At 47.3% G+C, this 15859-nt stretch overlaps 1 protein-coding gene across 1 annotated transcript in view; it reads left to right on the top strand.

Moving 5' to 3' along the window:
* LOC138373649 (uncharacterized) overlaps positions 1–15859 on the top strand; it is a 66540-nt gene that overhangs the window by 10845 nt on the left and 39836 nt on the right. The window contains exons 2-3 of the mRNA XM_069339989.1: positions 8843–9583; positions 14985–15093. Of these exons, the coding sequence (XP_069196090.1) occupies positions 8843–9583; positions 14985–15093 (850 nt within the window). The remainder of the gene's footprint in view (positions 1–8842; positions 9584–14984; positions 15094–15859) is intronic.

The following is a 15859-nucleotide window of genomic DNA, read 5'->3' as shown; positions in this document are numbered from 1 at the left end:
AACACTATAGTGTCCAGCCACCACACACAACACTATAGTGACCAGCCCCACACACAACAACACTATAGTGTCCAGGCCACCACACACAATAACACTATAGTGTCCAGCCACCACACACAACACTATAGTGTCCAGCCACCACACAGCAACACTATAGTGTCCAGCCACCACACTACAACACTATAGTGTCCCGCCACCACACACACACTATAGTGATCCAGCCACCACACACACACTATAGTGTCCAGCACCACACACAAACACCTATAGTGACCAGCCACCACACACAACAACACTATAGTGTACCATGCCACCACACACAACCACTATAGTGTACCAGCCACCACACACAACACTATAGTGATCCATCCACCACACACAAACACTATAGTGTACCAGCCACCACACACAACACTATAGTGTCACCAGCCACCACACACAACACTATAGTGAACCAGCCACCACACACAACAACACTATAGTGATCCAGCCACCACACACAACACTATAGTGTCCAGCCACCACACACAACACTATAGTGACCAGCCACCACACACAACACTATAGTGACCAGCCACCACACAACAACACTATAGTGTCCTGCCACCACACACAACACTATAGTGTCCAGTCACCACACACAACACTATAGTGTCCTGCCACCACACACAACACTATAGTGACTAGCCACCACACACAACACTATAGTGACCAGCCACCACACACAACACTATAGTGTCCTGCCACCACACACAACACTATAGTGTCCTGCCACCACACACAACACTATAGTGACCAGCCACCACACACAACACTATAGTGACCAGCCACCACACACAACACTATAGTGTCCTGCCACCACACACAACACTATAGTGTCCCTGCCACCACACACAACACTATAGTGTCCTGCCACCACACACAACACTATAGTGTCCAGCCACCACACACAACAACACTATAGTGTCCTGCCACCACACAACAACACTATAGTGTCCTGCCACCACACACAACACTATAGTGTCCAGCCACCACACACAACAACACTATAGTGTCCTGCCACCACACAACAACACTATAGTGTCCTGCCACCACACACAACAACACTATAGTGACCAGCCACCACACACAACAACACTATAGTGTCCTGCCACCACACACAACAACACTATAGTGTCCAGCCACCACACACAACAACACTATAGTGTCCAGCCACCACACACAACAACACTACAGTGACCAGCCACCACACACAACACTATAGTGTCCAGCCACCACACACAACACTATAGTGACCAGCCACCACACAACAACACTATAGTGTCCTGCCACCACACACAACACTATAGTGTCCAGCCAGCCACACACAACAACACTATAGTGTCCTGCCACCACACAACAACACTATAGTGTCCTGCCACCACACACAACACTATAGCGTCCAGCCACCACACACAACAACACTATAGTGTCCTGCCACCACACAACAACACTATAGTGTCCAGCCACCACACCACAACAACACTATAGTGTCCTGCCACCACACAACAACACTATAGTGTCCTGCCACCACACACAACAACACTATAGTGACCAGCCACCACACACAACAACACTATAGTGTCCTGCCACCACACACAACAACACTATAGTGACCAGCCACCACACACAACAACACTATAGTGTCCTGCCACCACACACAACACTATAGTGTCCAGCCACCACACACAACACTATAGCGTCCAGCCACCACACACAACAACACTATAGTGTCCTGCCACCACACAACAACACTATAGTGTCCAGCCACCACACACAACAACACTATAGTGTCCTGCCACCACACAACAACACTATAGTGTCCTGCCACCACACACAACAACACTATAGTGACCAGCCACCACACACAACAACACTATAGTGACCAGCCACCACACACAACAACACTATAGTGACCAGCCACCACACACAACAACACTATAGTGTCCAGCCACCACACACAACAACACTATAGTGTCCAGCCACCACACACAACAACACTATAGTGTCCTGCCACCACACACAACACTATAGTGTCCAGCCACCACACACAACAACACTAAAGTGTCCAGCCACCACACACAACAACACTATAGTGTCCAGCCACCACACACAACAACACTACAGTGACCAGCCACCACACACAACACTATAGTGTCCAGCCACCACACACAACAACACTATAGTGTCCAGCCACCACACACAACAACACTATAGTGTCCAGCCACCACACACAACAACACTAAAGTGTCCAGCCACCACACACAACACTATAGTGTCTAGCCACCACACACAACAACACTATAGTGACCAGCCACCACACACAACAACACTATAGTGACCAGCCACCACACACAACAACACTATAGTGTCCAGCCACCACACACAACACTATAGTGACCAGCCACCACACACAACAACACTACAGTGACCAGCCACCACACACAACAACACTATAGTGTCCAGCCACCACACACAACACTATAGTGTCCAGCCACCACACACACAACACTATAGTGACCAGCCACCACACACAACACTATAGTGTCCAGCCACCACACACAACACTATAGTGTCCAGCCACCACACACAACACTATAGTGTCCAGCCACCACACACAACACTATAGTGTCCAGCCACCACACACAACACTATAGTGACCAGCCACCACACACAACACTATAGTGTCCAGCCACCACACACAACAACACTATAGTGTCCAGCCACCACACACAACAACACTAAAGTGTCCAGCCACCACACACAACAACACTATAGTGTCCAGCCACCACGCACAACAACACTACAGTGACCAGCCACCACACACAACACTATAGTGACCAGCCACCACACACAACAACACTAAAGTGTCCAGCCACCACACACAACAACACTATAGTGACCAGCCACCACACACAACACTATAGTGACCAGCCACCACACACAACAACACTATAGTGACCAGCCACCACACACAACAACACTATAGTGTCCAGCCACCACACACAACAACACTACTAGTGACACAACACTATAGTGTCCAGCCACCACACACAACACTATAGTGACCAGCCACCACAACAACAAACACTATAGGACCAGCCACAACACACAACAACACTATAGTACCAGCCACCAACACACAACACTAATAGTGTCCAGCACACACACAACACTATAGTGGAACAGCCCACCACACACAACACTATAGTGACCAGCCACCACACACCAACACTATAGTGACCAGGCCACCACAACAACAACACTATAAGTGTACCAGCCACCACACACAACAACTACTATAGTGTCCAGCCACCACACACAACACTATAGTGGACCAGCCACCACACACCAAACACTATAGTGTCCAGCCCACCACACAACAACACTATAGTGACCCGCCAACCACACACAACACTATAGTGTCCAGCCCCCACACCAACAACACTATAGTGTCCAGGCCACCACACACAACACTTACTAGTGGACAGCCACACACACAACACTATAGTGTCCCATGCCACCACACACAACCACCTTAGTGACCAGCCACCACACACAACACTATAGTGTCAGCACCACACAACCTAGGGCCACACACAACACTATATGTGTCCAGCCAACCCAACACACAACACTATAGTGACCAGCCACCACACACAACAACACTATAGTGACCAGCCACCACACACAACAACACTATAGTGTCCAGCCACCACACACAACACTATAGTGTCCAGCCACCACACACAACACTATAGTGACCAGCCACCACACACAACAACACTACAGTGACCAGCCACCACACACAACAACACTATAGTGTCCAGCCACCACACACAACAACACTATAGTGACCAGCCACCACACACAACAACACTATAGTGTCCAGCCACCACACACAACAACACTATAGTGACCAGCCACCACACACAACACTATAGTGTCCAGCCACCACACACAACACTATAGTGACCAGCCACCACACACAACAACACTATAGTGTCCAGCCACCACACACAACAACACTATAGTGTCCAGCCACCACACACAACACTATAGTGACCAGCCACCACACACAACAACACTATAGTGACCAGCCACCACACACAACACTATAGTGACCAGCCACCACACAACAACACTATAGTGTCCTGCCACCACACAACAACACTATAGTGACCAGCCACCACACACAACACTATAGTGACCAGCCACCACACAACAACACTATAGTGTCCTGCCACCACACACAACAACACTACAGTGACCAGCCACCACACACAACACTATAGTGACCAGCCACCACACAACAACACTATAGTGTCCATGCCACCACACACAACAACACTATAGTGACCAGCCACCACACACAACAACACTATAGTGACCAGCCACCACACACAACAACACTATAGTGTCCAGCCACCACACACAACAACACTATAGTGACCAGCCACCACACACAACAACACTATAGTGACCAGCCACCACACACAACAACACTATAGTGTCCAGCCACCACACACAACAACACTACAGTGACCAGCCACCACACACAACAACACTATAGTGACCAGCCACCACACACAACACTATAGTGTCCAGCCACCACACACAACACTATAGTGACCAGCCACCACACACAACAACACTATAGTGACCAGCCACCACACACAACACTATAGTGACCAGCCACCACACACAACAACACTATAGTGACCAGCCACCACACACAACAACACTATAGTGACCAGCCACCACACACAACAACACTATAGTGTCCAGCCACCACACACAACAACACTATAGTGTCCATGCCACCACACACAACAACACTATAGTGTCCAGCCACCACACACAACAACACTACTAGTGACCAGCCACCACACACAACAACACTATAGTGTCCAGCCACCACACACAACAACACTATAGTGTCCATGCCACCACACACAACAACACTATAGTGACCAGCCACCACACACAACACTATAGTGTCCAGCCACCACACACAACACTATAGTGACCAGCCACCACACACAAACACTATAGTGTCCAGCCACCACACACAACAACACTATAGTGACCAGCCACCACACACAACACTATAGTGTCCAGCCACCACACACAACAACACTATAGTGACCAGCCACCACACACAACACTATAGTGTCCAGCCACCACACACAACACTATAGTGACCAGCCACCACACACAACAACACTATAGTGTCCTGCCACCACACACAACACACTATAGTGTACCTGCCACCACACACAACAACACTATAGTGTCCAGCCACCACACACAACAACACTACAGTGACCAGCCACCACACACAACAACACTAAGTGTCCAGCCACCACACACAACAACACTATAGTGTCCAGCCACCACACACAACACTATAGTGTACCAGCCACCACACACAACACTATAGTGACCAGCCACCACACAACAACACTATAGTGTCCTGCCACCACACACAACAACACTATAGTGTCCAGCCACCACACACAACACTATAGTGTCCAGCCACCACACACAACACTATAGTGTCCAGCCACCACACACAACAACACTACAGTGACCAGCCACCACACACAACAACACTATAGTGTCCAGCCACCACACACAACAACACTATAGTGTCCAGCCACCACACACAACACTATAGTGTCCAGCCACCACACAACAACACTATAGTGTCCTGCCACACACACAACAACACTATAGTGTCCAGCCACCACACACAACAACACTATAGTGTCCAGCCACCACACACAACAACTATAGTGTCCAGCCACCACACACAACAACACTACAGTGACCAGCCACCACACACAACAACACTATAGTGTCCAGCCACCACACACAACAACACTATAGTGTCCTGCCACCACACACAACAACACTAAAGTGTACCAGCCACCACACACAACAACACTATAGTGTCCAGCCACCACACACAACACTATAGTGTCCAGCCACCACACACAACACTATAGTGACCAGCCACCACACACAACAACACTATAGTGTCCATGCCACCACACACAACAACACTATAGTGTCCTAGCCACCACACACAACAACACTATAGTGTCCAGCCACCACACACAACAACACTATAGTGTCCAGCCACCACACACAACAACACTATAGTGACCAGCCACCACACACAACAACACTATAGTGTCCAGCCACCACACACAACACTATAGTGTCCAGCCACCACACACAACACTATAGTGACCAGCCACCACACACAACAACACTATAGTGTCCAGCCACCACACACAACAACACTATAGTGACCAGCCACCACACAACAACACTATAGTGACCAGCCACCACACACAACAACACTATAGTGTCCAGCCACCACACACAACACTATAGTGTCCAGCCACCACACACAACACTATAGTGTCCAGCCACCACACACAACAACACTACAGTGACCAGCCACCACACACAACAACACTATAGTGTCCAGCCACCACACACAACACTATAGTGACCAGCCACCACACAACAACACTATAGTGTCCAGCCACCACACACAACAACACTATAGTGTCCAGCCACCACGCACAACAACACTATAGTGTCCAGCCACCACACACAACACTATAGTGTCCAGCCACCACACACAACAACACTATAGTGTCCAGCCACCACACACAACAACACTATAGTGACCAGCCACCACACACAACAACACTATAGTGACCAGCCACCACACACAACAACACTATAGTGTCCAGCCACCACACACAACAACACTATAGTGTCCAGCCACCACACACAACAACACTAAAGTGTCCAGCCACCACACACAACAACACTATAGTGTCCAGCCACCACACACAACAACACTATAGTGTCCAGCCACCACGCACAACAACACTATAGTGTCCAGCCACCACACACAACAACACTATAGTGTCCAGCCACCACACACAACAACACTATAGTGTCCTACCACCACACACAACAACACTATAGTGTCCAGCCACCACACACAACAACACTATAGTGTCCTACCACCACACACAACAACACTATAGTGACCAGCCACCACACACAACAACACTATAGTGTCCAGCCACCACACACAACAACACTATAGTGTCCAGCCACCACACACAACAACACTAAAGTGTCCAGCCACCACACACAACAACACTATAGTGTCCAGCCACCACACACAACACTATAGTGACCAGCCACCACACACAACACTATAGTGACCAGCCACCACACACAACACTATAGTGACCAGCCACCACACACAACAACACTATAGTGTCCAGCCACCACACACAACAACACTATAGTGTCCAGCCACCACACACAACAACACTATAGTGTCCAGCCACCACGCACAACAACACTATAGTGTCCAGCCACCACACACAACAACACTAAAGTGTCCAGCCACCACACACAACAACACTATAGTGTCCAGCCACCACACACAACAACACTAAAGTGTCCAGCCACCACACACAACAACACTATAGTGTCCAGCCACCACACACAACACTATAGTGTCCAGCCACCACACACAACACTATAGTGACCAGCCACCACACACAACAACACTAAAGTGTCCAGCCACCACACACAACAACACTATAGTGTCCAGCCACCACACACAACACTATAGTGACCAGCCACCACACACAACACTATAGTGACCAGCCACCACACACAACAACACTATAGTGTCCAGCCACCACACACAACACTATAGTGACCAGCCACCACACACTACAACACTATAGTGTCCAGCCACCACGCACAACAACACTATAGTGTCCAGCCACCACACACAACAACACTATAGTGTCCAGCCACCACACACAACAACACTATAGTGTCCAGCCACCACGCACAACAACACTATAGTGTCCAGCCACCACACACAACAACACTAAAGTGTCCAGCCACCACACACAACAACACTATAGTGTCCAGCCACCACACACAACAACACTAAAGTGTCCAGCCACCACGCACAACAACACTATAGTGTCCTGCCACCACGCACCTCACCTTCAGAATCACCTCCACCTCACAGTCACTATCGTCTCCTGTCGATAGTGTAGTTAGAGAAGCTCCGTCTCTCGTCCCTCCGTCTCCTGTCCCTCCGTCTCCTGTCCCTCCGTCTCCCGTCCCTCCGTCTCCCGTCCCTCCGTCTCCTGTCCCTCCGTCTCCTGTCCCTCCGTCTCCTGTCCCTCCGTCTTCTGTCCCTCCGTCTCCCGTCCCTCCGTCTCCTGTCCCTCCGTCTTCTGTTCCTCCGTCTCCCGTCCCTCTGTCTCCTGTCCCTCCGTCTCCTGTCCCTCCGTCTTCTGTTCCTCCGTCTCCCGTCCCTCCGTCTCCCGTCCCTCCGTCTTCTGTCCCTCCGTCTCCCGTCCCTCCGTCTCCTGTCCCTCCGTTTCCTGTTCCTCCGTCTCCCGTCCCTCCGTCTCCTGTCCCTCCGTCTCCTGTTCCTCCGTTTCCCGTCCCTCCGCCACCGTGACAGTAATTAGCGAGTAGTTTACAAGGCTTCACGTTGCTTCACGCTGACTCTTACACTCCGGTGTTGTTGTTGTTGTTGTTGTTGCAGCAGCGGTCTGGAAGAGGCCGTAATGTCTCCCCATTCCTTGTCCCACTCTGTTCCATTACCTACTCCACGCACTGTTCCGTCCCCTCTCGCTCCCTGTCCTACATGTGTCATATTGGCCGTGTTACATGTTGTGTATTATTGATGGTCTATAACAGAAAGTTGTGTTGTTATTTCCGGCTACAGAGGGAGGCGGTGGTGGCGCGGCTGGTGTACGACAGTGTGAGTCTCCTCTCACACCTCCTGAGGACCAACGTCGGCACCTTCAGGCTCCGGAGGTCACACCGCCCCACCAACCTCACCTCGGAGGCTCTCCTCCTTACCCCTAGTGACGATGCCCAACAACCTCACGTCAAGGACATGCTTGAGGCTCAGCCGGAAGAGGCGGAGGGTCTCCGGAGGAAAAAAAGAATGGAGGGTGAGAAGTGTGAGGCAGACGGACGGTCGCCATGGGAGACACCTGCCGCCCGCGCTGTCTTCGGGTGGTCGCCACCAGTGGCCGCCCTGCTCTCTCAGCGTGAGGTCACGGCTGACGACGAGGCTTCGTCCCTTCTTATCCGTGACCTGAAGGCCAACGTGCGCCTGGCGGAGGACGAAGCTGAGAGGGAGAGACTCTACTTCGAGATGAAGAAGTTAGATAAAGAGAAGGAGGGAAGAGACTTCGAGAGACGGCTGGAGAGCATCATAGGCTCCCGCAGAATCAAGGATCACTCCTTCGGCCCCCAGGGGAAGGCAGAAGGCGCCAACAGGACCCAGATGGAGATGAAGCTCACCAAACCCACCTTCTTCCCCGCACTCTGGGGTGACGGCTTCGTCTCCAGCACCGGGGAGAGGAACTTCGACTTCCTGCTGCTGGACTGGCGACCCGACACCCAGGAGCTGGTCACTGTCCTCCGCCTCGTCCACCACCACACTCACTACTCCCAGGTTCGTCACTAACTCTATACTTCCTTTTGGTACATAATAGGTCTTTGTAGCAGGGAGTCCATGTTGCTAGTTGTGCTCCTCGTGGTCAGTGCCCTCAGAGTATCTCTCTCACAGGTTGTAAACCTGCTTAACCCTTACAGTGTGGCTAATGTTAATTGGTTCCCTCAGGTTATTGGGGTTTGATCAATGGATGTTTATGTTAAATTATAAATAAATTCTCTTAATTATCATATATATATATATATATATATATATATATATATATATATATATATATATATATATATATATATATATATATATATATATATATATATATATGTTGTACCTAGTAGCCAGAACGTCGTTCTCGGCCTACTATGCAAGGCCCATATGGGAGAACTCTGTGTCTATGCTTAATGCACAACTTGCCTAAACACGTTGTATAACTTCTCTTGCGCGTTTAGGCAAGTTGTGCATTAAGCATAGACACAGAGTTCTCCCATATTAACAGGAATTTGATGAAAGAACGTGAGTAGCTCCCCTCACTATGCTCTAGTTGCCCTTGGGAGGTGGTGATTTTTGGGGGGTTTAAATACCCCGAAATTACCATCTCTTTTAAGGGTCTGAGTTGTGGTGCAGTGGGTTAAAGGCGTACCAGTTATGCCAGTTGCTGTAAGGCTTCTGTGCTGGCTAGGGTTCGAATCTCCTGGTGGGAAAGTGTTCTAAAGTTGTATAACTTCTCTTGCATGTTTAGGCAAGTTGTACATATATATATATATATATATATATATATATATATATATATATATATATATATATATATATATATATATATATATATGTCGTACCTAATAGCCAGAACGCACTTCTCAGCCTACTATTCAAGGCCCGATTTGCCTAATAAGCCAAGTTTTCATGATTTAATGTTTTTTCGTCTACCTAACCTACCTAACCTAACCTAACCTAGCTTTTTTTGGCTACCTAACCTAACCTTACCTATAAATATAGGTTAGGTTAGGTTAGGTAGGGTTGGTTAGGTTCGGTCATATATCTACGTTAATTTTAACTCCAATAAAAAAAAATTGACCTCATACATAGAGAAAAGGGTTGCTTTATCATTTCATAAGAAAAAAATTATAGTAAATATATTAATTCAGGAAAACTTGGCTTATTAGGCAAATCGGGCCTTGAATAGTAGGCTGAGAAGTGAGTTCTGGCTACTAGGTACGACATATATATATATATATATATATATTCTGCTCGAAATGCTGCGCGTACTAGTGGCTTTACAAGATTGTAATTACCATATTATGTATCCTCACAATCCCAATGTACCTTCTTGTATATGCATAAATAAATAAATAAATAAATATTATACGTGCCACTAAACACAACAGCATTGTGACTATTATTCATTTTCTTCTGGAAGTTTTCCACTCTACGCAAATATTTTCCGTTATCTGGAGGGTGAAGAAACACTAGATCACTTAATATTTCCATTTTTGTTTGTTGGATGTTTCGTGAGCACAGTGACAGTTTCAAGAGTACACTCTCTTACACCACTAACTTACACAGCTTGTCTGTGCTCTCAAGGTTGTTGTTGTTGTTTTAGATTCAGCTATTCGAAACAAAAATGTCCAAGTAACACGGGGTATTGTGAGCCCGTAGTGGACTTACCTGTCACAGGAGCGGGGCTGGCCAAGTACCTCGTCCTCCTATTGGTTATGATGGATAGGTTAGGTTAGGGTTGATTTCTCCATTGGATTTATTGCCATTCTCAAAGTTAGGTTAGGGATGGTCGAGGTTATGAGTGGAGGTGCGGAGGTTTATAGAATACTATTGTGTGGAGGAGTCGGTCTGCCTCTCCCACATACACTGTCGTGTCTAAGAAGTTTATTTCCGAGCTGCTTCTCTCCAGAGTGAATGTCAGGTTACCGTGGGCCGTATTGGTCTGTGTGAAGAAGGCTTGTAGGCGATCTTCTCCACTCCCAAAATATCGTCAATGTATCTGAAATACACTAACAGGCTGTCTTCCTTCTGCATTCTCTTCCGTTCAATGGCGACGTGGACGAAAATTTCAGAAATCGCCACACTACTTGAGGCCCCTATCGCCGTCCCTTTTGTCTGGCGATACGTTGTTCCGATGAACTCCAGGATGGTGTCTCTCATCACATGGAGAATGTCTTCCTCAAGTACTTCCTTCAACGGCGTCCTCCAGACTTCTGCTTCCCGTAGGTCTGTTGTGATTCAGTATTTGTTTTCCCTCGAAGAAGGCCGCAACCGTTTTGGCAGCTTCCTTCTGTGGAATGCTCGGGTAGAGCGAGACTAAGTCTATAGAAAAAAAGGATTATATCTTCTGGTACAGGGCCTCGTGCCTCGTTTACCTGGTTTACCTTGTTCAGGAAATCCGTTGTGTCTCCTAGCCTTTTGGGCAGGAGTTTGAGGAAGGGGTTGAGGAGCGCTGTCCAGATCCAGTCAACAGGTCTCGTGGGGCTTTACATCCGCTGAGTACTGGTCTTCACTGCCATGTTCCTGTATCTGCTAGGATTGGTTTATGGATCTTTTGGAGGAGGTAGAAACTGGGTATTATCGACTGGAATGCTGAGTAAAAATCCCTAGCTGCTGCCTGGATTAGGCCGCCCTTACCGTCCCAGCTCCTATTTTCAAATATCTTTTGGACTAACCTTCTACTCCTCGTTTGGGTATTTTTCAGGGCTGCTTCGCTGTTGAGGATCTTGGGGTATGTTTCCCCATCCGCTAGCTGACGTTCCATCTCTTTCTTGTAGTTTTCCGTTTTCCAAACTACCACTGGCCCGCCCTTGTCTGCGGGCTTTATCACTATGTCTGATCTCCCTTTTAATTAAACAAAAATCACCAAGGCTTCCCTCTCCTCTTTCGGTAGATTGTGTTACGTCTGGTTCACGCCGCTCGTTGAACTACAGGGACAATAAAATACGTTGTTGTGTAGGAGAACATGAGAGTAAACCCTATATCAAAAGGCGATCAACCAGGGTGCCTCATCAGTACCTACCATATAAGAAATAGTAATGTTTTCACCAGGTTACAAAATAAACACATGTAAAAATAATATATATATAATATTTCAAATAATATATACTCATATTTCTCAAGTAACATAATGGCACACTAATATAATTATAATATAATAAAGAGTTCTCCCACGTAAAGGACTACTAAGACAAGAAACAGAAGATAAAACAAACAGACACAACTTATCAGACCAGATGCCTCCAAGGCCCGCTGACTCAACTGGGGTCGGAGCCCCCCGCTCTCGCCCCCTCACAACATAAGTGGTAAATTTATATAAAATTATCTTACTTAAATGAGCAACATGACTGGGTTAAGGCAAACATTAAAATAACTTAAATATCAATGATCAGGTTAACATGCATCAACAGAGGTAACATATTTTACATAAAACAAATATATTTATTGAGAATAATAAAGAGTGAAAACTGGCAACTACACAATGCAAGCTTTCCTGTATTGTATCAGGAAGTTGACCCGAACCTCACACGTCCCGTACCTGTGACTTAGCAAGCCCCCCCCCCCCCCCGCTCTCTCAACTGTGTTGCCAAGACATATGATACATTACAAAACAATATATACATGCCTTCATGCAAGAACAAAACATAATAAATTATATATTGTACATTAATGTGAGTATTCCTTAAATAGGAATACGTAACAGATTGGAGGCTTGCCTAGTCTTCAGCACACCCTCTAGGTCCGTCTTCAGATACTGTATTACCATATTGAGGCCCTTCGGGTTCTAGGTCGGTTGTTCTTCCTTACTGTTTGGGTGAAGATACCTGAACAAAAAGGAGAGTTTCGAGTATTGTTTAGCTTACTTCGCCCTTGCTGGTCTTGGTTTGAGTTTACTCCAGCTTTGGTCTACATTGTTCACAAGATTTTTACTCAAATCCTCGATTGTCTTTAGTCTCTTACGTTCTGCCGGCGGCCCTGCCACAGAGGTCAGACCTCTTCTCACAAGTTGTCTTTCACTGTGGGTCAAGGTTACCTGTGAGACCACCGTCTCTCTTAGTTCTTCATGCCTCTGTCTCCTTACCCTCCGTTGCCGTAATATCTCGGCCCGCCATCGTTCCACCCTCTGTCTTGTCTTCGATGGCCTCTGTATTGAGCCCGTCCCTGTTGTAGGAGTTCTGCCTGTTGTTCCACCTGTTGTTGTTGTTCCTGCGCCTCCCATGATACCTGCAGCCATTGTTCTGGCCTTCCCTGTTCTAGTCTTTGGTGTTGTCGTTGTTCCTCTGTCGCCCTCCATTGTGGGGGTTCTTCGCCCAGCCTTCTCACTCCTGGTTTCTGTCTTAAAACCCCTGACCTCCATTGTTTACCCGCGCTTCTGTCCTGTCTCTCTGAGGAGGGGCGGGGGAGTTCTTGTTATTCTGCCTGCCCTCTCTGGCTTGTGCTCCCTCATCCGTTCTCTGTCTACCACAGATGAAAGCCGATGACACTGCCAAATTTGAAACTGGTCATTCAGTAATCCACAAAACAATCCAACGCAGCTGAGAGTACATAACAAAACACCTCACCAAAGAAACTGGCTCACCTCAACAAAGCCCATCTACAATTGAGAGTAGCAGAAGGTCCGCCCTCGGCGTTTCAGTATCTTCAGGCCACCAAGCTAGACAGGTTAAATATCTCGAATGGAATCCGCAGGGAATTAGCAGTTCGGTTATATAGACTTCGAACAGATTACATATGCAACAGATGCAAATTGGTGAACCCAGCGAGTGGGAATACATCTTCTGGCAAACAATCACAGACAAGTCACTACTTCACTATCTCCTGGAATGTGAAACAACCAATGACCTTAGAAGAGCTTTAAGAGTCCATGAATCATGCAGTAATCACCATGAAGCCATCAACATTGCCACTCTTCTGGTCTAAAAAGGTGTCCAGCAGCTGGACACCTTCATAAATACTGTCAAGCAGTATCCTCCTCCGCGATAGCAGCCACATATTAAGGACTGACCATTTTAATACGACCTCACCACATTCACTCCAAAATATCTATCCCTTACGGGCTATTCATGCCCGTGCTACCTCTTGGGTGGCTTAATCTTCATCAATTAATCAAATTGAACGCTCAGTCTAGCTGTGTCAGTTCATCATAGTGTACTCCTGAAGATGTCACGTTGCTGACCAAACGACGAACAATAGAAAGGGAAAGATTAAGTGATCCAGTGTTTCTTCAGCCTCCAGATGGTAGAAGACATTTGAGTAAGATGGAAAATAGTAAAAAATATTGAGTAAGATGGAAAAATAAGAAAATTAATAATAGTCATTTAATGTATTATTGAATATGATTGCATTTTTGGCGTTATTTTCTTCTTTTGGGCGTATACGTGTTTGCCTGAACAAGAATCATCTCTGACAGGTGTCTGAGGAGGGTGTGGAGGACGCTGAGATCGACTGGGCCCACGACACGCCCGTCCCCAGAGACCCGGAGTGTGGGAGCAACGATGTGTGTGCTTATGTGGTTCCTGGTAGGTGTGTGTAGTCGTGGCAGGTGTGTGTGTGTGGTCGTGACAGGTGTGTGTGGTCTTGACAGGTGTGTGTGTAGTCGTGGCAGGTGTGTGTGTGGTCGTGGCAAGTGTGTGTGTGGTCATGGCAGGTGTGTGTGTGACATCGATGACAAGATCACATGTCCAGCGTGTTGTCACCGGCTCCCCTGGTGTGTGTGTGTTGTTGAGGGGGGGGAGGATAACACTGTGGTTGGTGATAACACAGACAACAAGAGTGATGACAACAAGAGTGATGACAACAAGAGTGATGATAAGTGTGATGACAACAAGAGTGATGACAACAAGAGTGATGACAACAAGAGTGATGACAACAAGAATGATGACAACAAGAGTGATAACAACAAGAATGATGACAACAAGAGTGTTGACAACAAGAATGATGACAACAAGAGAGAGAGTGATGACAACAAGAGTGAGAGTGATGACAACAAGAGAGAGAGAGAGTGATGACAACAAGAGAGAGAGAGAGTGATGACAACAAGAGTGAGAGTGATGACAACAAGAGAGAGTGATGACAACAAGAGAGAGAGAGAGTGATGACAACAAGAGTGTTGACAACAAGAATGATGACAACAAGAGAGAGAGTGATGACAACAAGAGTGAGAGTGATGACAACAAGAGAGAGAGAGAGTGATGACAACAAGAGAGAGAGAGAGTGATGACAACAAGAGTGAGAGTGATGACAACAAGAGAGAGTGATGACAACAAGAGAGAGAGAGTGATGACA

The sequence above is a fragment of the Procambarus clarkii genome, chromosome 43, assembly GCF_040958095.1.
Source record: "Procambarus clarkii isolate CNS0578487 chromosome 43, FALCON_Pclarkii_2.0, whole genome shotgun sequence".
Classification (NCBI taxonomy): Eukaryota; Metazoa; Arthropoda; class Malacostraca; order Decapoda; family Cambaridae; genus Procambarus; species Procambarus clarkii.
This window is presented reverse-complemented; position numbering and strand designations above follow the sequence as displayed.